This window comes from Eleginops maclovinus, chromosome 5 (assembly GCF_036324505.1).
Source record: "Eleginops maclovinus isolate JMC-PN-2008 ecotype Puerto Natales chromosome 5, JC_Emac_rtc_rv5, whole genome shotgun sequence".
NCBI classification, from domain to species: domain Eukaryota; kingdom Metazoa; phylum Chordata; class Actinopteri; order Perciformes; family Eleginopidae; genus Eleginops; species Eleginops maclovinus.
In genome coordinates, this window is record NC_086353.1 from 22,441,093 (window position 1) to 22,465,685 (window position 24,593).

Genomic DNA, 24,593 nt, shown 5'->3' on the forward strand with positions numbered 1-24,593 from the left:
TTAGAACAACAAGAAACAAACGTACATGCGTTTCAAATCAACCAAACCACTGTAAGTGCTGGTGCATTAGTTTCAAAAGGTTTAGACCACTTTAAGTACTTATTTTTTTAGTTTTTGAGCGAGGTTTGGTCAAGATACAAGAGCAACAGATGGATTTTTAGTTGTCAATATACTTGCATAAAAGAGAAAATACATAAAATAGTGCAAATACAATGGTTCAAATTACATTATGGTGCAACTAAAATTACATCTGCAATATAGATGGATTACCGAGATCATTATTGTTGTTTAAACCAAATAGAATCAGGAAAAAAAACAGCACTCATTTAAAAACTGTTGACTGCAAATAGAGAAAAGGTACTGCTGAGTCACAATGACTCATGCATCCATGCTGAAAATATCTATATTTTTATTTTCAAATGTTTTTGGGGTGTTTTATTTAGCCCACGGTGTCAGGCGATGACTAGTTTGTCGCAGTGGTGTGATGATGCAGAAATTAAAGGGTTGCAGCAGAGAAAAGCCGCTCTGGCAACGACCTCGCTAGCTCACGCCACCAAGAAGGTTAATTAATGAAGCCACAGATGGGAGCTAATTGTATTATGATTCAGTGACCACGCCATGCTGGCAGGAGGGCACGGCGTGGTGCTTAGGTAATGCTGTGTGTGAGTGAACAAGACAAGGGAGCGAGCCACAGAGTGAAGAGGAAGGTTAGGGTGTTAAAATAAAGTTTTAAAAATGAGCTTCTCACCTGGCGTTGTCCCTGCCGTGGGACTTGATGAAGTTCATGTCTCTGTATTTGGACAGGAACCCCACCAGCTGGTTGTTGGTCCTGAAATGGAAGAAAAAGGACTTATTCTTGACTGGAAAACATATGGGGTGACCAAACTGGAACCTTAATTTTGCAGTACTGTAACGAAGAAGAACATTATGCAAATGAATCCATCTGTTATGGGTGGCTTTCAAAAAAAGTTCCTTAACAACAGTGAAGTAACTCGTATTGTTTACATTTTTACATCATCACTTAGCACTACATTGCTCTTATATTTAAGGTCTATCCAATTATGTCCAGTCTGCGCCTGTTGAAAATGCTCCTTGTAATTCAAAATAACCTGGACTAAATGCCATTTGCCATTAGGGTCTGGCAAAGTAAAGCACATTTTATCTCCCTAAATGAAAATAATACATTTTTCAAAAGTTCCCTACATTTTCCACATCACAATTTGCACAAGTTGCATACTGCAGCATGACCCTCTCCAATCTAGAAGTGATGTCACCAAGGATAAGCATTAAACTCAGATTTTAGACCTTCAGCAGGTAAAACAAACCCATCACAGTGGAATTTAAATATCAATGTGAATAAGCAAAACATGTTTTTGAGTAGATGGGCTTTAATATCTTGGAGAAAAAGTGCTCTAAATCACAATCACAGACATCGGCTTCCCAGCATCAGCCTTTCAGTCCCTTCACGCCGTTAAAACTATTTAGGATTATACAAAAGATTGTGCTATCCATGATTTTGATGAATGACTCCATGCTGCTCTTCCATTATAGAGCAGTCTACCCGCTCTTACACGGGGGCAGACAGGCTAAAAGCTTTGCTCTGCAGGCTACTCCACAGTCAATGGTGCTAACATTTCCTCTGTGGTGGAGCTTTTCATGATGGCTTGGCTTGCCCCGCTAAAAGAGCAGCGAGGCTCTGGTAAAAAGCTTGAGGATCATTGGGGGGAGGGACAAACGCATATTAATGTCATTTTCTCTTCAAGGAGCAATTTCACAGCCTGGGGGGCTTATCTTAGGAGGTCCTGAGCCATAAAGCCTAACTGATGATGTGCCGCACAGACACATGCAGGCTTCTCTGTCTCTGCTTCCCACACATAGACAATGCAACGTACTGGCACAGAGACACACAAATGCTTGTAGGCACGCAGCCCCACACACACACACACACACACACACACACACACACACACACACACACACACACACACACACACACACACACACACACACACACACACACACACACACACACACACACACACACACACACACACACACACACACACACACACACACACACACACACACACACACACACACACACAGAGCGAGGGGAATTCATGTCAAGCTCCAGATTTGCCACCTGAGTGGTCACCCCGTCCACTGGGTCTAGTTTGCTTACTGTCAGCCCTGTGGCTGCCCTGTCTCACAGCGGTGTTCACACGCACATATTACTGTAAAACACACTCCGCTGTGAGCTCAACTCCATCTGGTAGGTATGAAATGTGCACATTTTTCAATAGCACTACAGTTTACACTTCAAGATTATGCCACTGTTTCCCTATCATGGTCTATCTGGTAAATGAATTATAAACATTTATATAAAAAATACTTTTAATATACCATTCTAGAGAGGGAGAGCAGGTTATAAATAGTTATTGTTTTCACTGCTTCTTATGTTTTTAAATTAAAATATGAATTATAAAGGCTTTTTTTTTTTGCAACAGGGAATGTCACCTATCACTTATGGAACAAAGCCCAAATATGAGACAACTTTTTCCCTGAGAGAGAGATGACAAAGTGGCAGAGATTAGACGAGACGACGCCTGCAGCCAGTCATTGTCTCAAAAGCTCAAAGCTCAGACTTCTTAAAAGCCGCTCTGAAGTCTATGAAAGGGGCTTTTAAGAAAAGAAAGAAAGAGGTAAAGGAAAGAGACTGTGTAGATTAAAGCTGGGAAAGAGGGTTGCACTCGGGCAAGCGTGTAACTCATCCTCTGTCCTCCCTGGACAGACATACACACACATACAGTACACACACACACAGTACACACACACACACACACACACAAATGGTATATCTCCCCGCGGACACAGCCCCTGTGCTGGTGTGAGGGGCTCTGGGTTTGCCTTTTGAGAGCCATCCATGCGGCAGGACAGACATTATCAGGGAATTAGAGGGGAAATAATCCTTGTCTCCAGTCCCACTGATAACAACAGCAGTGGTCAGGGCAGCGTGCACAACCCCCCCCCCCCCCCCCCCCCCCTTCACATACCTTTAGTGCCTGCTCCTGTACTGTATGGTCAAAAATGAAAAACAAGTGACATTTGGAAAGTCTGTGACCAAGAATACTTAAACCACTCTTAAGAGTAGCTCTGACGGCGTCCCCTATCCAAAGTCAGTGTATTACCTACAGTCAATGACGGCCCCAGTTTGGAGTAAAGCGGGAGTACCAGCACAGTAGTAAAGCAGCAACAAAACCTTATTTCGGCCACCTCAAAATAAATCAATAGCTGTTTAAGTGTAAGCTATATTTAAAAAAAGAGAACAATATTTTCACTGCTTTACCTTTCTTTTAGACAGCACTCAAAGTCAGCAGACTCCATCGACCTACCAGAACATGGGGGATTCTGGTCTACCGCTGCCTTGATCAGTTAGTTAGTTTGGGTTATTGTGTGACTTCCATGTTTTAAGTGTTGGCTAAGATTCAGCAACGTCATAAAGAACAAAAAAAAAGGGTGGCCTGCAGGGAAGGGAATATTGACAGTTTTTGTTGATGGAATCTGGAGAAAAGATCATAGTTAACAGAATGGGTGTCCTGCTTGAGATGGCTGTCTAATGGCGATATAAAACAGTAGTGAATACTAGTAGTGAAAAACATAAACTAACCCTAACCCTTTAAAGGTGCACATTCAGGATATTAACTTTCAGCTAAATAAATGACATTTTGCAAATGCAGGACAGCAGTCCTGATAAGCAACCTGGCATCTTAACACGTGGTTACATTTGCAGTCCGACTAGATTAAGGCATCTGCTTATTCCACCATAGTACTATTGCTCCGGGCTGTAGTGTGCTATAGTAACTTCATAATGACAATGTAATGCAGAGGTGTTTATTTTCTAGGGTGAATGTCTCAAAAGAAAATCAGAGAGGATTATCAGCGACAAAACAGCTGAGTGGGTTTTGGTTTCTTGCTTGAGGACACTTGAGTAGGATGCCCCCTCCAACAGAGATCTGAACCCAGGCCTGCCACTTAAAAGGACCACAGTTCACATGAGTAAATACACAGTGAAATCAAGCTGTGGTTTCAAATGCACTTGCTTAGCAAAGACAAGATTTGCATTTACATATTTCTAAATTGCATGGATCTAAAACTGTTCTTGTTCCCCTTTCCTATAACTGCTTATTCTCGCTTCCTTGCCTCTCCCTGTCATTTCTGTCTCTCGCTCCGTCTTTCCCTCCATCAATCGTTTCGTTTCCCAACAGATGGGGCTTAAAACCTTCACTGTCAGCCTTTTTCGCAAGAACATCACCCTCATGCAAATGAGGATGCAAAAGACGGGAAGAAAACAGTGTCTCGGTGCATGCACTCGCAAACACCTTTAATCATGCGCTGACAGACGCACGGACAGGATAAATATGCACACATGTATACAGACAGATGCTGAACTTCATGGGTATATGGAAAAACATCCCTATAACAAAAAACCCATCTTTGAATAAAATCCACATTTGCCCCTGCATCCTAGCTCCAGCTGTGGAGACATCAGATCCAGCTTCTTCCTGACCAGCGGCCATTACAGCCTGTCTAAACTCAACTGGTGGACATCTGGCTGTGCAGAAGAGATAACTCTCCCCTTAATAGGAGGATTTTAATTGGCTGCTGCAGAGCTACATCAAAAACCCAGCAGACCCTGAACTCTCAAAAGGACTATAAACTTGCAAAAAATAAATAAAAAGAGTCAGTCTCCTCCAATAGCCATTTCCATGACTTCATGTCCAGTTCACGTACCCTAAGTGACTTTAATTACCTTTTACAGCCTCTTAAAGGGTATGTTTTGGAGGGTGTGGAGATGACTTTAGTACCGTACAGTACACAACAGGGTTGGGAAGTCGATAGGTATTGACCCTGCGCAATTAAATTCTAATCAGTTCACCATGTAACCCTTTCAACGGAGTGTGAGCAAAGGAGCAGGTATTCGAAGAGAAAGTGTGAACGAACAGTGTTTGAGAGAAGCAGAGGTTCTACCTCATTGATCTGTTTGGTGTGGAGTGACTCTTTATTTAAAGCTCACAGTTAACCGCAGGAACCCATACCAGTGTGTATTGAATTACTGCTAGCATATTGGCTGAAAGTGCCCTGCTATTGTTGTGCCTTTGTCACAGATATAACTGTAGATGCTTACACCTCGGTTCATTTCCCTACAGGAAAATTTTGAACAACACCTCCTGTCTGGCTAGCAGAGAACTCACAGCTTCATAGTTTCTTTTTCTTTTCTGGAATCCACCTTTACCAGACTTGTGCACATATTATTCTCACACTACCTCACGACATCAATTTTAACCTTAATTTAATTTAAAACTGCAACTACTCTGTACACATTTGTAATGCATACAGTATCCTATGTATATACCTTTTTGTTTGAGTAGTATTATAGAGTATTCTAACCTATTCCACAGTTTTATGGACCGTCGGCTGTGTTTTTACGGAGCTCAGAATAAATGAAGAAACTATTATTTTCCAAGGGGCCGTAACTTTGACCGGAAGTGACGTTAGCACCCTCATACTATATTTTTCCAGCAAAATCCCTGTATTCTATGTATTTTATATTGTGTATTCTTTAGAAGTCTATTTATTTATATGTTCGTTCTACCGTTGATATGTATATTTTTATTGTTAAAATGTTTATTACATGTTTTTCTTATTTTATTATATTTCTAACTCATGTTAACGCCTGTTAACATGCTGCTGTGACAAAAAAAATCTAATCAAATATAAATAACCTCAGTGAGGTCTCACCTAAAACCCTTTACTAAACTCCAATTGCTGTAAAAAACCACTCTGTTACCTGATGGGGTAGTCGGCAGCACTGAGGTTGATGAAGAAATCCCAGCTCCAGTCCCTCATGGCCAGCAGGTCAGCCATGCTGCGGAGATACATGGTCAGCAGACTGGCACCGCCCCAGATGGTGGCCATGCGCCAGGGTGTCACCCTCACATTGGGATAATGGGCAGCCAAGGCTTGGACCTGTCTATGCAGATAGTTGGAGCGCTGGAACAAAACGATCACACTAATGAAGATAATGTCTGATAGCAAGAGATTGATGTTATTGACAAACAAAGAACATTGTAATTGGGAGAGCAGATCTTTCAGTGTCTCCTGATTGAAATACCAACTTATTCTTAGTTCAGTAAATAAGGGAGTTCATTTTATGATCTACTCTTATTGTTAGTGAATGGGGTATGGAAAATTAGGCCATTAGAGAGCCGAGTAAAGGCAAAAAGTTATCAATAATCCATTGCAGTCATGCTAACACCAAAAGATCACATTAATTCATGCTAAACTTGCATAAACTACATTTTTTCTGATAAGGAGTTTAATAAATAAAAATGTTGCGTGTTGCATTTATTAAAAACGTGATATTTGGCTGCCCTATTATTTCTCAGCAAAATAAAATGTACACAAAATAACTCTGTAAAAATGGTATTTACTGCAGTTCATCACACAATGTGGCACAACTTTGACTAGAGGTGTAGGTTTACTGTCCATCAGAAGCAATATCTAAGTTCTTTAGATTTTTGACAGTTGGGAAATGAATAATACTCTTAGGACTTCCATTCTTACACGAAGTTGGACTGTGTATTCAAACTTCCAATGATGCAACGATTAATTTGAACGGCCTCAAGATGTTTCACAGTGAAGGTACATCATGTTCTTCCCCTCTCTGTGGCTCACCTGATCGACGTGTATGTAGTAGTAGTGCGAGGTGTGAAAGATGGCTTTGAAGAGGCGCTGAAACTGGCGAGAGGCCCGTCCGTGAACCACCAGGACAAATGCTATTCTGACTGGTTTTATAGGAAAGATCTCCACAGAGTCTTCATCCCACTGGACATTAGCATTAGCTTTACCTGTAAGAAAAGACAAGACAACATTTATGTAACAACACCAGGGAACACACATCTTGTATTAATGACATATTCACACAACATTGCATCAGTAATATAACCAGGGGTTGTTTGCGTGTTTGATTGCCAAATCAATCTGTAAATTACATGATTACCTATGAGAGGCTGCACAAACAGCACCATATGTTACCATATAATGGGGGAGCACCTATAAATATCTTTCAGGGATAAGGAATAATGTAATAATTGTAATAAAGTGTAATTCTTTCAATAAACAATATGGAAAATAGCTTCAAAACAAGGTTGCTCGGCAACATATTAAGTAGCAGAGTGGTATGATTAGCATATTCATATTAATTAACAGCTCTATAACAACTGAGCATTCAGTAGGTATTTTACATTGTCTCTCCTGCCACAGTCGGAACTGAGGAAGTGCATGTTTTTATAAATATATGCTCTCTATCATGTAGGACTATTATGTAGCCTTAATGGCTTGAGAAACACTGAATGTGACAGGCTGTGGTTTTGTAACTCGTGTGTGATTTTAAATGCACAAGGAACAAAAGTAATTGGACAACTAAAATTAAAAAAAATAAAACACACAAAAATGAAATTCAGACAGCTATTTCATCCCTACTGTGGAACTACAAAAGCATGAGCACAAAACCATTACTCCCTTATCGGTTTTCTTCTGTGATTGAACTGGAACTATGGCAATTTCAACAAGAGCCTTACACACACTGTAACTACTATCCTCATTCAGACAGGAATCCTATAAGCAATTCCTCTGGGGTTTTCGGGGTGGAGCACCGTTTGACAATGGGCCATCATTCCTCACAAAACTCATAGAAGATGCCTTGGATTTCAAACAAATGACAAAATAAACATACAAAGCAAACACCACCCTGGTCGCGGCTTGCCAAGCCACTATCAAATTAAACAATTCCAACAATCTGTGGAGAGCCGCTGGTAACCTCATATAGCTCCATTGTGGGGTTTCGTACCACCCTAGACCGCACTAAGACAAACACTTGCACCTCAAAACTTGAGCAGTACTGCATGATCCCACAACTTTAGATTACACACATTGTTTGTTTTTAACCTCAGTTATTACAGCAAATGTGCACATGCAGTTTATGAGACATGGTTGTTTACAGAACGTGCCTTAGGTAGATTAATGACTATAATTTGGGACTTCAGTTCCCCAGAGCCTCCAGTGCTGAAGAAATAGACGAAGCTGAGGGAATTCTGAGGTGTTGGCTGTTTATTCCCCTGAGTGCACTTTTTTTTTTAAATGCCCCTCCCGGCTCCTCTCCCTGTATGGCCCTGAGGCTCCTGTAATTACTCAAAATTTAAAAGGCTAGTGTCAGACATGCTGGCTCTTTATGAGCTGACAGCGACCGGCTAAAAGGCCTCTTCCCTCCCGTTTAATTAATCTCATTCATTCAAATTTAAGGGCAGGTGTCCAACATGGCTTTGTTTAAAGGTTGACCTCAAGGTTGGGTTAATGACACGCTCCCTTGGCTCCAATTGGCTGTGGCTCCTGTCAGTCACTCATAATTATTACTCGCATCTCCCTCTCTCTCTCTACGTGTGTGTGTAGGTCTATGTGTGTGTGACAGCTCATGGGGGAAATCTGCTGTGAGCCGTATCAGATTGAGCGGTAATTGGTGGCCAGCTCAGAAGGTTCACTGGTTTGCTTTGCACACGGATAATTGGCCAGTCGCTTCACAAAGCACTTTGAGAGTGTGTGCTATGCTAGCTAGTTGAACTAATGAGCACTGCTGTGTGTGTGTGTGTGTGTGTGTGTGTGTGTGTGTGTGTGTGTGTGTGTGTGTGTGTGTGTGTGTGTGTGTGTGTGTGTGTGTGTGTGTGTGTGAGAGAGAGAACTTAAATTTTACCGTCAGTTTTGTCGAGCATGTGTGTTTATCTGCAGAAGAGCTTGACGTGTAGTATTTTTCTGCACCTGAAGGCACTGCGGGCCTTTTTCTGAAAGGAGCCCTCTTCTTGAACTCATCACTCTTCATCATGCTTCCCATCGCCATCAATCTTTTAAACGGCCTCTCCCTCATCTGCTATCACCCCGCTCTCTTCCTCCATCATCTTGTGTAACTTCGGGCTCTTACCAGCCCTCCATCTTAACAGCACATAAGAGAGGTTAGAACAAGAGCTGAGCTTTATCCCAAAGGGCTTGTTCCAAATTGCATTTGAAAATGTCTCGGGGATGGCGTCTGCTACATCGAACCATCAGCAGAGCCAGCATGGCATACATAAATAATATCCATGGGTTTGATTTTAAAAAATACAATAAAACACTTAATTTCCTTTTCTTTAAAAATATGATACACCCCTATTGATCCACAGTGGTGAAATTCGATAAAGTATATTATATATTTAAAGCTGGAATAAAGGCCACTTGGGGGAACACTGAATACTATCCTCTCTTGAGTTGAAATTAAGAACATGTTAGCAAAAAGTTGCCTTACTACACATCCAGCAAAACCCGGCAAACTACCAGCTAATATGGTAACCTTTAAATGATTTCTGTTTCCTGGGGGATACAGTCTTTGGACAGTCAGTTTCCATATGTAAAATGTGTTGAATAAAATAATAGTGTAATAATGGTGGAACATGGACGTATTACTGTGTAATATGGGTGTTACATGGGGGTAATATGGGTGTAATACTAGTGTATAAAAAGGGTATATTAAGGTTTTAATACAGTGTAATAATGGTGTGACAGGTGGAAAGCAGGTGAAATACGGTGTAATAAGGGTGTATTAATGTGTATTTTGGGTGTAATAACAGCATAATATGGATGTACAGTAATGTAAAAAATAGTTTTTGTGATGCCCATTTGAGGATTGAGCAAACCAGCATAATGCTGCCCAACGTACCAAGTACCAACCAAAATGAACCTTACTTTACAAAGAAACAATCCTATCTTCAGTTAACACCTTCACTGAACAAGGTGCTGGATGACAACAACCTGCTAAGCAAAACATTTGAGGCTCTTTGTCCGCAAAATGCTTCACTAATTGAGCATTAAGCTGCGTACAGTACAGCTGACAGTTGTGGCGTGAAATGAAACCCAGGCCCTGGCCCAGGCTCTGGTCATCTCACGCCTCGACTACTGCAACTCCCTCCTGGCTGGTCTACCTGCAAACGCCATCCGACCTTTACAGCTAATTCAGAATGATGCAGCCCGACTAGTCTTCAACTCCCCGAGTTCTCCCACAACACACCTCTCCTTCACTCCCTTCACTGGCTGCCAGAAATCGCTTCAAGACACTGGTACTGGCCTACCGAGCTGTGAAGGGATCAGCCCCTTCCTACATCCAGGCCTTGGTTAAACCATACAATTCATCATGTGCACTTCGCTCGGCGTCAGCCAACCGGCTTGCTACTCCATCTCTACGAATGGGTCCCAGGTTCCCCTCAACAACACGCCGGTTTGCTATCCTGGCTCCTGATTGGTGGAATGAGCTCCCCATTGACATCAGGACAACAGAAAATCTTCCGTCGCAAACTGAAAACGCATCTGTTTTGATTGCATCTTGGCAATTAAATTCTTGCAACAAAAAAGACGCACCTTATAAAGATAGCTTAGGCCTTGTAACAAATTCACCAGCACTTACAATGATAGGACTTGCTTGAAGTGAATATATCCTTGATTTTCGGAGTTTGATTCTCTATATTTTTGCACTTATTGTAATTTGCTTTGGATAAAAGCATCAGCCAAATGAAATATAATGTAATGCTGTGAGAGCAGTGAATCAAATTAATCAAAGACAATGAGAAACAGTAAAACAAGCTGTAAAGCTCATAAGGCTGAGACAAACTTCACAATATGGTTTGTCTTTAGTTGTATCACAAATTCTTTACACAAATTATTGGCCATTAGGTTAAAGCTACATTGCTGAAAGGTCACTGCCAGCTAAAACTCCTGGGGAAGCAGCGCAGCCCAGTTACATTATTATTAGCCAAGTTAGCATATGGGAGGCAAATAGATTAAACATGTTCCTGCTGTATTAAATGACGCTAATACCCAAGCTATCACAATTGCTAATCTAGCCAAGGCCTCAAGGACGGCATACCGATCAAACCAAATTGAACAATTTTCTGCTAACAAGGTTAGGACTTGAATTGGCATGGGGAACAGAGAAGGGGAACAGAGAGAGATAACACTTTGGCAGGCAGGCAGGCAGGCAGGCCGAGAGTAGGAAAGAAAAGTGATTTAATTTAGCTGTCGTGTTTTTGCAGCTCAGCCACCAGTGAAAAATCCTTTTCAATTTATTTGTCTCCTCTGATCAAACTGTCAGTGTGAGTGGGATGATGCGTTGCTGTGTGAGATGACAGTAGTTTGGGCACAGAAACGATACTCCTGCTCTTGGGATGGGGAATGTACAAAAGTTGGTAAGTCACAGTGCCTTCTTGAGTTCTAAAAACATGGGCGAGGAAGGAAAGTAGAACAGGCAGGATGTATAATAGCTTTCTCCTCCTTCCCTGCTGTCCATGCAGCCTTCAGTATACTCCCATGCATGTAAATGCCTGTGTGTGTGCGCTTGCTGTTAACTTCAACATGGTTGCTGATGCGAGTCGCCCATCAACGGCGGCAGCCGCAACAGATTATGTTTACAGGTCCACAACCGGACTGCAGATGTCCATAATTTCATAGAGAAGAAAAAGCCAACGAGTGTGTGTTTGTGTGCACCAGCTTGAAAAAAAAAAGAGGATAATCTTTGTACTGTGGCCAACTAAACAAAAAAAATGAAAATTAGAAACCAATTTGAGAGAAAATACAAGCACTATCCCCATTTTCTCCAACAACTTACTCCACTAATTATATTTTGGCAAAAACGCATTTCCTGACTTTTGTTTCTTTTTTTTGCTTTGAAAATAATTTACTTCAGCAGAGATTAGGCGCAAATAATGAGAGCACAATGAAATGTCCAACTTTATGAAGAGCGGAAAGATTTCATTTCCAGGAGATTTGACTCTGTAACTTCTATCTTAGTGAGTCATCAACTCAAGGAAAAAAATATATTTTCTCATTGATATCCAATCAATTTTAAAGGGATTTTTGAAGTGATTTGAGATGACCAACTGTTTCAGGAGCACAACAGTAGGAAGCTGTTACAGGTGGCTCCTGTGTCTCAACAGGAAAACTAATCTACCCTCATACATCTTAAAATGATATGAGTTCATACATACTGTACATAATGTGTTTTGGAAGAAAGGCCTGAGCATGAACAGAAACACAGTGTTAGTGTTTCTTTGTCCACTAGCTGAATAAGAACATTTTGTTGACTGAACCAACATTATATTTGTAAGACGTTAAACTAGAGCTATGAAAAGAAAAGAAAACTGTGAAGTATATAAACTATGGATACTCTATGATATCGGCATATTGATATAAGCTGTGGAAAGGTTTTCAAATCCAATATTGTAGATGAAATGTAGAGAATTGATGTTCTATAAAAGGAAGTGGAAAAAAATATAATGTGTCTATATTGGTATCGGCATCTGCCAAAATAAGTTGCATAAAATAAAATATCAAATATCAAAAAGCCCGTGTCTTGTATTCCTACTTACAACCCTTTTTCTTTACCTGATTCTTACACTCTAAGCAAAAGGGTCTTACATAACCCCAAGCTTTTCTTTCAAAGTGGTTACTTTTGTATTTCTCACTGGTTAAAAGTGGGAAACACCAGTTAAGTAAAGCTCAGTTTTGGAAATGGTATTATCACATATTTCCGCGGTGGCATTTTACATGACTGAAAGGTTCGTTCAAACAAAGATCATGAAATAGGGGGGTAATGAAAGCTTGGGAGGGTAATGGTTTCGGTACTTGTATGGTAATGGTTCAAACCATAACCAACCACCCCAAACCCAAGATGTTTTCATTCCAGGCAACTTTGATTGTTGATTATTTATTCATTATGAAATGTCATAGAAATACTTTAGGTTGGATCCAAATGTACACGCTAAATGCTATCACACAAAACAACCACATGGAACTCAACATTCAGGTGGCCCCAAGTGTTGGGAATCTTGATAGATATCGACCCATTTTGTCCTACAATTTGTGTGAAGAATACAAAGTGACTGCACAAACCACACGGACTAACGATTTGTAATAAATTAAATCAGATAATCAATCAAATGAATTCAAATGGTGGCCTCACCCTCAATGGGGCAGAAGCGAGTGACCTTCTCAGGCATTAATTGCCCTTCCTTGTGTCTGCAGTACACCTCTGCGATCTGTTGCCGGCACTCCTTGCTCTTAGCTCTGGATAGAGCCGAAATGGCTTCCTTCCCGCTGATCTCGCACTTGGGTGGCTCATCATAGGTCACCTCCAGCGGCGCTGCGGTCGCCTGCCTCTTGTGCGGATGCTGATGTCTGTGTTGTGACTCGGCCTGCTGGGCCTGTGAGGAACGGTAGTGTTGCTGCGACACTCCCCCGACACCTCCATGGTGGGAGACATTGTTGCCCAGGGCCAGTGTCTGGTGGCCTACCGGCAGAACCTCGTTTGAGTTTCGGCTCGGGGAGATGTCCCGCCAGGCCTGCTGCTGGGCATGTGCTTTTTCCTGCAGATGCTCCCGCTGCTGTTTGCTGCTGGTGGCTCCTACAGACTGCCGGTGTGGCTGCGAGCGCGCTCCAAAGTTACTATTGTCTATGTTTTCAAAGTCTTTGGGTACAGAGTTCTCGTTGTTGCTGTCCACTCTGTTTTTCTCCTTGGGCCGGTGGGAGTAATATCCATCCTGGAGGAAGACAAGAAAAGCAATGTTAGTGGAGGGAAGAAAGAAAAGAGGAGGAGGGAGGACACAAACAAGAAATCAGAACTGAGTGAGCGTGGTGCATATCAAATGCCGGATTAACAATCAATGTGGCATGTATGAGTGGGCAGCGCTGTATTGAACCTTGAGGCATGAAATTAAGTAGCAAGGTTTTAAGTGCACGGACTACAAGGTGCAAACTGACTAGGGGTGATGCAGGGCCGAGGGGGCTCTGTCGCTCCGTGCCTTCATCAGATTAGCCTCAGTTTCAATTACATTCTCCCTCAAATGGGCAACGCACTCTGTAAACAGATTACCAAGAAAGGACAAAGGCCGGAACACGACTGTGTGAGTTTGTGTTAGTGTTTGTTTTTATTTGCGTACACCTTGTACAAGTTTTGAGAACCTGAAGAAATTGTGTGGCGTGTGACTGTAAAGGCTGCACTTGTCAACTCGGTGCGTCTGTAAATGTGAGATAGTGAGAGTGTGTGTGAACGTCTGGATGTACAATTTCCGTATCTTTCCAGCAGAATAGGCTGAAAGCGAAGGAGGGGCACAGGGGAGAGCAGAGAGGGGAAAGAGGGTAATGAGTGAGAGTGGTGGAGTGCAAGGCGACGGAGCGCTGACACGAGGTACGAGTTCTGCTCCCGGGAAGCGCTGGCTTGTTCCAGTGAAATGTGCCACGGTGCATCAAACAGGAAAACTAAGAAAGCTGCCTGCCGCTGTTGCACACCTTGCTAGACACAAAAAAGAAAGAGGCAGGGAGGGGGGGAGGGGGAACGGTATGCCAAACACCAGCACAGGAAAGATAGAGCTCATAACAAGAGGGATCCCTGATGTGTTTCTCCATTTACAAGACACAAAGAAAGGGAGGAGGAGGAAAATGTAGAGGGAGAGCTAAGTGCAATGTGAGGTGTGGTAGCAGGAGAGGGGAGAGACCCATGGGGAGCAAGTGAGATGCTATTGTGAGGCAGGCGCTCACTTGGCATGGAAATCTCTTTCCACCCCTAAAGCCAGGCCTGTTATCAGCCCATCAACCTTCCCTCTCTGCAAACACCTTGTACCAGCACTATTACAAAGGTGGCTGGATGACACACTTGCACACTCAGAGAGGCAGGAGGGGGATGATTTTATGAACACAAAGTGAACACAAGAGCTAAAAACAGAGGAGGACACAAAACAATACCGTCATTGTCAGCTCCTTTTAAGCTGCTGCCTTGGCAGAGGTCTGAATCTGCCACACCGGACACCTTTGAGCGTGCGCCTCTCCTCTCCTCCTCTCCACTTTACTCTCCATGCATCTCTGACTTCTCTCCACTCTTTGCCTTTTTCCCCCTCTCCTTCCCTTCACACTTCTCTTCACACCCCGATTCAGCTCCGCTCCCTTCGCATCGCATCCCTCCTGCTCCACATCTCACTCCCTTCCCTCATCATCTCTTCCACTATTTTCACGTCTTTCGCACCTCCTATTCTGTCTTCACTTTCGTCTCATCTCGTACCTGTCAAAACCTCTCCCCCACCCTTCCTTGTCTTTCTCTGCTTTCCTCACGCTGCCAGTTTTGAAAGAGCATGTTGTCTGAATGGCAGAACCTGCTAATCCTGCGTGTAACAGCTGCTTAGGCCAGTGATCACCTAAAAAGAAATCCCTACTTGCCGAGTTTCAAAGGGAATGCTTTAGGGGGCTAATCCATGCACTACAAGTCACTGGATGTTTGCAGAGGTAAAATGACTTTGTGTACATTAACGATTATTTGTGTACAGGGAAGGCTTGTTGAGGCTTTTTTTATATATATATATAAGTGTTCACGTGTGTGTGTGTATGTGTGTGTGTGTCTGTGTATGTGTGTGTGTGTATTGTGTGGGTTTTAATGGAGGAGGGGTAACAGCGAGTAAAGTAGAGGCACCATGTGTTTGCCCTAGAGAAACGGATACTCGCACTTTGAGTCCCACTGAGAGACATGAGAAGTTGAGGGACACACTTAAATTGGAAAAATGCCCAAGTGAGAAAATGTAAAAGAAAAAGAAAAGTAACAAGAACACCTAAAATGTCCCTCAGCACATCTTTGTTTACAGCACATCGATACCAAATGTTAGCAAATGAAGCTAGCGTTACTCTATTATCATTGAATTCATACCATTATATATAATATAATATGAAACCATAAAAATGATTTTCTCTCTTTCACTCCTGATCCAAGTATGCGTGAGGTAAAATTCATCTTTGACGTCATTTGTTGTGTACGGCATTAGCAACAAAGTAAGCATGGTAAGCCCCCGCCCACCCACTTATCTGAACCCCCTCCCGCGGCACCTCTGTGTGGCTGTATTTTTGGCCACCGATTCCAGCAGGATGTCTCAGAAGACGAGATGGAAACGTCCAGCTGCATGCGCAAAGTTTAACTTCAGGCTCGGATTCAGGATCATAAATGAACCGTTGCACCGCTGAGTTTGTAAAACGAGAGCCAGAAAGATGTTCGTAAACGGGCATGGCCAGCAGCAGCTCATTTGCATTTAAAGCTACAAACTCAGAATTAGCACTTTTGGGAAATGGCTGAAACAGAGGAGTTCATGGCATGCTATATTTCATGATCTGTTTGGTATTTTGAGAATATATCTGAGACCTATAATATATTCTTTAAATACAGTATAATACATGACCTTTAAGGGCACCCAATCTTGCTCTAAGTAACAGAGTGTCCTATTATAAGGAAATATGTTTTTACTAGAGCATATATCACTCATGTATGTCAGTAACCATGAAGGTGTAGCAAGCACATGGATAGCTAAGCCAACCATAAAGACTGGAAACAAGTGGAAACCGTCCAAAAGTAACAACAACTGAAGCTGACTGAATTAACACACTCTACTGCATTATTCTTTTGCAGTGAGGTCTTGTCGTATGAATCTGTTCTACAGACTTCTGTTCCATTTTAAATTATGTAAATGAGAATCATTTATGAACAACAGTAATAATCACAGTTAAGTGTTTGATCAAACGCATTTAGCCCTAGTAATACTCTTTTCATCCAATCTGCAAGGAAGTGAGTTGGCATATTCCCCAAAAGTGAGTACTATTCCTTTAGTCAATCCAAGTAGGGGCACCTCAACCTATACCAATGGCACATGTATTGAATAAGTGAGGCGATTGAATCAATCCAGGAATGTAGCTGATAATGGCTGACACTTCTGATTAATTTCAGCAGGTGAAATAATGGATCGATCAAATCATATGTTCTCTTGCAGCTATTAGTCAGAGCAGCACATTGCAAAGTTTGGAGAAATATAAAAACCTTTGGAGCCAAATAAAGAATCCCAATCAGTAACAATCAGTTGCCTGATTGTGCCAAATCAACCCTCTAGAACACAAGGATATTTAATTAATTCCCAATCAAGTAGAAGACAAACAAAGGCAGAAATGTGTTAAAACTGAAAAGCTGGAAGTTGGAAATGTTATAATTTTGCTTGACAATTGAGTCATTAACAATTAACAGACTACTAAAATGACTCTGGAATTCAAACTGACGGATTAATCATCTAATTTACATTTTAGTGAATATTTGAACATTTTGTCTCAAACTGCTTTTTGAATGAATCCCAGCTGGCTGTAATTGTTTTCTTTTGGGGAGGAAAAAAAGGAAAAGCAACACAAAGAAGCTGATTTGTTGCAAATTAATTGACACGGATAAGAGTCGAGGTTAGCCCCCATGTGGCCCTGGAGTGGAAATGAGTAGTATTTGTAAAACTGGCACTGAGGAGATTCCGGATAAACAATCTTCACACTGTGCTTCTCCCTCCCTCCTGTGAGCAAAGTAACTTCAGTGACTCCAGTAAGTGTGTGTGCTGCTCTTTAATCTCAGGCACCAGGCTCTAAGCAGAATCTGGCGGGACACAGAATTAATAGTAGTGGTGGCCATTGAGGATAGAAACTGCAGATGGAGCTGGGAGCTAAGGGTAGCTATCGATTGATTCAGGGGATACGTTTTTGTACTCTGTCAGGGGGGCCATGCCAGGATTGCTTGGCATGTTGTGTGCTGGTTGTACACACAAACACATACACACATATACAGCCCAGCCTTAGCTGCTCTGAGCACTGAGGAAAAAGCAGAGGGGGTAAATGTTAATATCATCCATCAAAAGTAGGTGCATTTAGAGAGAGGGCTGTGGGGCTGGGACTGGCAGCCCCCCCTCCGGGAATGGTTTAGTCCATTTCTCGATACAGAGCTGGCCCTTTTCACTTTTCCCCCCATTTCCTCTGCCACAGGGGGAAATATTTCACCTGTCCCTTTTCTCTCTCTTTCCCTTTCTCTCCATTCCCCCCAATCTCCTGTGTAGCAGAAAAAAATCACATATCTCTCTCGCAGCACCTGTCCAGCTCTCCCCCCACATCCCTCTTTCCTCCTCCCCAGGCCCAGGAATCATCCCTTGCTCTATGATAAAAGCAGTACATCTGCCCCGCCCCCACCCCTTCTCCCTTAATGCCATCATTTACCGTTCCAGTTCCATGGTAGATGTGAGGGAAAGCAAGGTAGCAGAACATATCAGTTTCACCCCCACCCTTGCAGCCCGCTTCCCATAAAAAACATCATTCGTACAGGGGATGAGCTGAGATAAGCGACCGTGTGTGCCAGCAGTGCGTCCTCAGTCAAGCTGGTGTAGAGACAGCTATGCAGACAACAGCCATGCACATAAACATATGTTTAAGTTAATGCAGATATACAGTACTTCCTGTATGTGAGTGGGTGGCTGCAGTGTGCGACCTGCCGCCATGTGGCTAACGAGCTCAAATTAATGACCTGGACTGAATCCCTGCGATACTCGGAGCAAGATGCTGCGTCTGGCATGACGCGGGAGACAGATCCACTGACAGACTTAGTTCCCAGCTGCTCGAGCACCTCAGGACACCTCACGGAGAAATGAGCCGGGGAAGAGCGGGGACGACCTAAATGCTCAGTGACTTCTAAGCAGTCGAACTTAGCAGAGGTAGAGTTTGGGGGCCAGAGCATCTGTGAAATAAGTTTGTCAGTGGATCTGTCCCCTGCGTTGCTGCTGTCTTACAGTTTGGGTATCAAATACAATACAATGCCAAAAATAACGGTACATTTACTAATCCATTTCGTCAATTGACAGAAAAATCAAACTTTCAGAGATTTTAATCCTCTCAAATATGAAAAATGTAGCTACTGCTTTTCTCAGTTTAAAATCATGTTAAACTGGGAATATCTTTGGGATTAAAATTGACAGAACAAAACATATAAAAGACATCAACCTGGACTTTGAGAAAACTTCGGATGGAACATTTTCTGGACCAAACGTTTATCCATTAAACTAAAAAATAACTGGATGATTAAACAATTATTAGAATAATGGTTAGGTCCAGCCCTTACCCAGAAAAAAGAATGGCAACACTGATATCCAGCTCAGTTCAATGACAAATGGACTCCAGAGAGTTTCAAAGTGCCTAAACAGTACCTGAAGATAAGAAAAATCAAGTTGGAAAGCAGGTAAAGAAATACAAAGATGAGCCAAGGAGATATATCTGGGTTTCCTAAAAGATGTTGTGCTTGGGTTCACTCTCTAGGCTTTTTATCGTATTATATCTTCTGTTCGTGAATATTCCCAGTGATGCCGCTACCTCCCTCTATCCTTTTTCTCTCTTTGCTCAATCTCTTCAATCCCCCTCTCTCCCCCGTTGGCTAAACCTGCAGGAATGCCGGTCACATGTAATGTAAGTGTGTGCGCAAATGCACGATTAGCGGCAGCTCTGAATGAACAGTCTGGGTTTGGTATGCACAGAAGCCTCTTGTTGTGTGCCCCGCGACAAGCCCCAGAGCGAAAGTGGTAAAAAGGGATTGTGTCTTTGTGTGTGTGTGTCAATGAGCTACAAATACCTAGAGAAGAGCGGGAACCTCTGAAAACCGCTTACAGGATTTGGGAATGAAATTTGGAGAAAGTGACATTATCTGAAAAGGGGGTAAACATAAAAAAAAAACAAATGATTGCAATCAGCTAACTAATGAAGCCATTAAACAAAGATCAAAGAGACAATGACACTGGGTTTGAGACTCATAAGAGAGCAGAGGTGATTCCACCAGTGTCTGTTGAATTCCCACTTCTCTTGGCTATTCTTGTATTGTGGTTTTCCGATGGCTGCTTTTGCGTCCATGAATTTCCGCTGGGCCACAATACAAAAAAAAACGACCTCTGCCCACCTAACCACTGACACATCAAAGATAGATGGAGCTACTTTTTCTTTATCAAGTGCTGCATGAAAAACTCCAGACTTTATGAAGAAATGTACTAACTGTGAGGGGAATCTCTGTGGAGTCCAAGTGACCACAGTGGAATTAAAAATACTTCCCTCACAATATTTTTGCATGCAATTGCAATACTTTCATGATCTCAGTGTTTTCCCTCAGTTCCTCCATTTAAACCCACTTTAAGGGTTTATGTTCTCCAATGGCCTTTTGATAAATGAAGCCCATAACTGTGCGGTCCAAAATATCCTGGGATACTAAAGATAAGTATGTGACTGTACTTGATTGACATCTCCCTTTTTTTTTTTAGCTTTGTTTAGACTATTCTCATGCAGTGTTGTTCATACTTGTACCTTTGCGTAATGCACTATAATTCTTATACAACCCGCATAATCGTGAGTCAGTAAGCTGATTGTTTTGGTGTTAAAGTAAAAGTTGACTCTTAAAGTAAAGCCAAATCCACAATGTTTACCTTAACCTAACCAAGTGGTTTTGTTGCCTTAAAGGTCTCCTATTAAGCTATATTTTAACAATATATTTTGAGGGGCAATATCTATACAAAACATGTCTGTGAAGTGTTTTGCGCAAAATACCAAACAGATCACCCATTGTAGCATGCCTCATACCCCTCTATTTCAGCCCTGTTCCTGAAGTGCTGATTCTGTGACCGTAGCTTTAAATTTAAGTTGAGCTGAAGCTGGCCACGCCCCTTTGGAGCGTCATGATCGCTCTGTCTGAAGAGAGAAGTTTCTAACAGAGAAACTCAGCTAAACGCTGCCGTGATTAAACCCCATATTATGTTCAAAACCACATCCAGCATTATTTCTGAAACACTTCTCGAGTTTACCGCTAGAACAGAGACATTATATGTATTATATATACAACAACTCTAAGTCCCTCCTGCAGACATCCTGCTGAACACACAGACACACAGAGGTGCTAAGACGATAGGTTGGGACGTGTCACGTGGGCGGGACGTTGCTAGGAGTTCAATGTAAAGCCATCCCATATTTCTGATATGACGTCATAACCGAAGCAAATCTGGATCGGATCGTTTGTACCTCTGTTTTTAGAGATGTCGGTAAGGAGGAAAAGAGAGAGGGTTGTATTTTCTGACACTTTGTGAGTCTCCTTACACACCGGGGACACATATTTATGTATAAAAGACAGCAAAAAGTGCATTTTGTATCATAGGAGACCTGTAATAGGTTCTGCACTGCAACGGATTAATCAAGTTTATATATGACTCGTATGACCAGACATTTATTGGAAAACAGACAAAAAACATCCAAAGAAAGCTATAGGATATAACACATACCTTTTAATCAGAGTACATCTTTTTTTAGGGATAAAAGTCCAATAACATCAAATGGTGAATGATCACAACGCAAAACTAATGGATAATCTACCACAACCACCCTAAAATAAGAACTAGATAGATAAGTCACACATCCTTATTGTCCATTACATGTTCAGAGGATAATGCCCAATTTCAATTCTGACCTGTGATGTTGGGCTAATGGTTAATAGCAAAGCCTTGCTTAGAGCCTGGATAGTGGACATGCCTTGTTCACACATTTTGACAATATGCGAGTAACATTGCAAAAAATCTTTATTTTTTCCCTGACTAGTAAAACTTTAAGATCCAATATTAGTATTAAACACTCACACAATGAAATTCCCTGCTCTTTTTTTGAGAATCTGGAATCTAGGAATGTGAGCATATTCAAGCTAATCCATCCATTATGGTGAAAATAAGCCACTCTGCATGAGAGCATCAGATAAATGTCTGAAATCGGAATTAGTCACTTAATGCACCATCATTTCATCTAGAATATGCTCACTTCTGTGGAAATGAGCTGAAGTGAATGCTACAGTGGAGAATCTGCATATACTGTAAATGTGTTGATATCCACTGGAACTCCCAACTCTAAATTGGATTAAGACGAAAGAGAGTTGAGAGGGAAACTCAAATAACCCCAGAGATTTATTCTGAGTGTGTACCAACAACAAGGAAACTCACACTGAGAACAATGTTAGAGCTGAAATCCCCAAAGCATGTGGCAAAAGTGAAGCCGGGCAGCCTGAGAATCACAGGGCTTGGTTGGCCTTCCTCTACTTAAAAATATTTACTCAACATCCCACCAGCTTACGCAGATGGATTACTAGAGACACAAGGACACATACATGCATTTCAAGACTCACTTACTGTGCACACACGCACGCACGCACGCACGCACGCACGCACGCACGCACGCACGCACAGGTCTAGTGCAAGTTGCATTTTTATGCAACCATGCAATACATGGGTACATTTAAATTAAAAGGCACCATTTTATTTGAATATCCTTTGATTTCAGGAGGCATTAATAAACGTTCATCATATCTAAAATACAAGTGGTTTTGTAGTCCTGTTCACGGTTGAAATAGTGAGCTAGCAATGCTGCTTGAATCAGCAAAGGCTAGCATTAGTCACCAGCCAAACATGACATAATGCTACAAGACCTAAGCACCGCATAGCCGCTATAGCATCTGTGTGAAAAATAAACAGCTGTTTAGAAACTCCTTTTAGCTTTGCTAAATGCAGTTAAAACATTCCCCTGAGCTACAACAGTGGAACATTTCCAAACTACCTCCTGGGTGTTTCCCAAAATATTACAGAGAGTTACGTCCCAACTGGCTAGCAGCTATTGCGGCTAACATGACAGTTATATTCCAACTTCTCTTCCAGAACTTTCAACCCTTTTGCTACCATCAGGAGACCAATTTGCCTAATCTTTGTGGGTCCCCAGTGAAAACACAAACAATGGACCCGAGAAACATTTTACATTTTTTTATATAAAAAGTCCTGGAAGCTTTGGGGGAAACTTCTCTATACTGTAGGTGAATACAGGTCATCTGATTATTGTGCAGCTCGGACAGACACAGTTCAGAATTTATATAAAAGGTTAGATTCCACAACCTCACAGGTTATGTTTTGAGGTCTGCTACTCAGGAAAGAGTGCTGAAATTGTCAAAAAACAAATACACCATAGCATATCAGATCATGTATTAAGGTTTCCCTGGGCTGAAACACATAGATACACTGTTTGATTGACAACAACTCAATCAAAATCCCCGAAACAAATTACATTACGGACACACAACAACTTCATAACTCCTTTAGTCAAAAGCCATTTGTGAAGTACAGTGAAATAATAATGTGTGCCCACTCTATCCTTTAAAACATATTTCTTTTATTCTCCAACTATTTCCTGTGTTCTGCCCACCTCTGCCTCCCCGCTGGGCAAACCCTGGGAGTTTCCACATGACAACAGGCATCTAAATCACACTGCTTACATACAGTATATTAGCTCTATATCTCTCAAGGGCATGAAAGCCCTTTAACAAGCCGTGAGGAGATACTGGCAATCCTCCTACTGTGTCCCCTCTTTACCCCCGCCTCGCTCTCGTATACCGCCCTCTTATTTCCCTCTGTGAATAGACCCCAGAACTTTACATCTCCAGCATTGAATGGGGCCCATCAGGCGATTTCGGGGCCATATCTCACAAGGGCATGAAAAAGCCTCAACCCCTCCCTATCCTCTCCGCACACCTCCCTGTTCAGCCATGAAATGACACCCCTATTTAATGAATTGTGAATCATGAAATTTTGCACAAGAGACCCCTTTTCTTTGCACTTGACAGTGATTGAACCGCACAGCCATGCAATTCCATTCACCACGGCGATGAGAAGAAAAGGGAGCGCGGGAGGGGCTGCGCACTGTGCATTTTGTGTGTGTTTGAGAGATGAAGGTGATTTCCTAAGTGACATCATGGGCCCCATGCTGAATGGCAATGCAACAGAGGGTCCCTTCTGTGCATTGACGCTACGTGGTCCTTCAGCATAGTAGGATCCTACAGCTGATCTATAGGGGTAAAAAGGAGGTGTGTGTGCTACAGACAAAGAGCCCTTAAAGATTTTATAGAGAACATGGGTCAAGAATATCAAAGAAAAAAAAGGAAAATACGGATTTCAAGAGTGAGACAAGTGGAAGAGACGGAGTAAGAGTAGAAGTGTGGATAAGAGAAGAAGAGAGTTGGAGTAAGAGACCCCTGACTGGAAAGGCCCCCGTCCTCCTTCCTTTCTTCTGCATGAATAGGCTGGTGGGAACGACATGTGAATGTCTGATGTCAGGTCTAGAGTGTGTATGTCGAGGAACATAGCTGGGATTCCAAGCGTCTGTGGGACATAGCGTTGACACCGAGCGACAGCGACTGCAGAGGTCAGAGTGAGTCATGGCAAGACAGAAAAAATGACAAGCTGTGGATTTAGCTGTGTCATTCAATGTATAGGATAAAGTGGATATAAGTCTGGGAGGTGTGTGTGTGTGTGTGTGTGTGTGTGTGTGTGTGTGTGTGTGTGTGTGTGTGTGTGTGTGTGTGTGTGTGTGTGTGTGTGTGTGTGTGTGTGTGTGTGTGTGTGTGTGTGTGTGTGTGTGTGTTTCTGTCATGAGACCGTGTTTGAGTACAGCATGCTAATGATGTGCAAATATATCACAGCGGCGAGAGCTTTGGTTTCACTTCCACAATGCAACCACAAAGTCTGCCGGCACGACAATGCTCCATAATTGTGTAATGCAGAAACTGAAAGAGAGAAAATAATGTTCCCTGA

At 42.2% G+C, this 24,593-nt stretch overlaps 1 protein-coding gene across 1 annotated transcript in view; it reads right to left on the reverse strand.

The window, feature by feature from the left end:
• Positions 1-24,593, reverse strand: part of xylt1 (xylosyltransferase I) — an 84,257-nt gene that overhangs the window by 26,989 nt on the left and 32,675 nt on the right. The window contains exons 2-5 of the mRNA XM_063882751.1: positions 13,094-13,670; positions 6,736-6,908; positions 5,849-6,051; positions 749-829 (exon numbers count right to left, since the gene is read on the reverse strand). Coding sequence (XP_063738821.1) covers positions 749-829; positions 5,849-6,051; positions 6,736-6,908; positions 13,094-13,670 — 1,034 coding nt within the window. The remainder of the gene's footprint in view (positions 1-748; positions 830-5,848; positions 6,052-6,735; positions 6,909-13,093; positions 13,671-24,593) is intronic.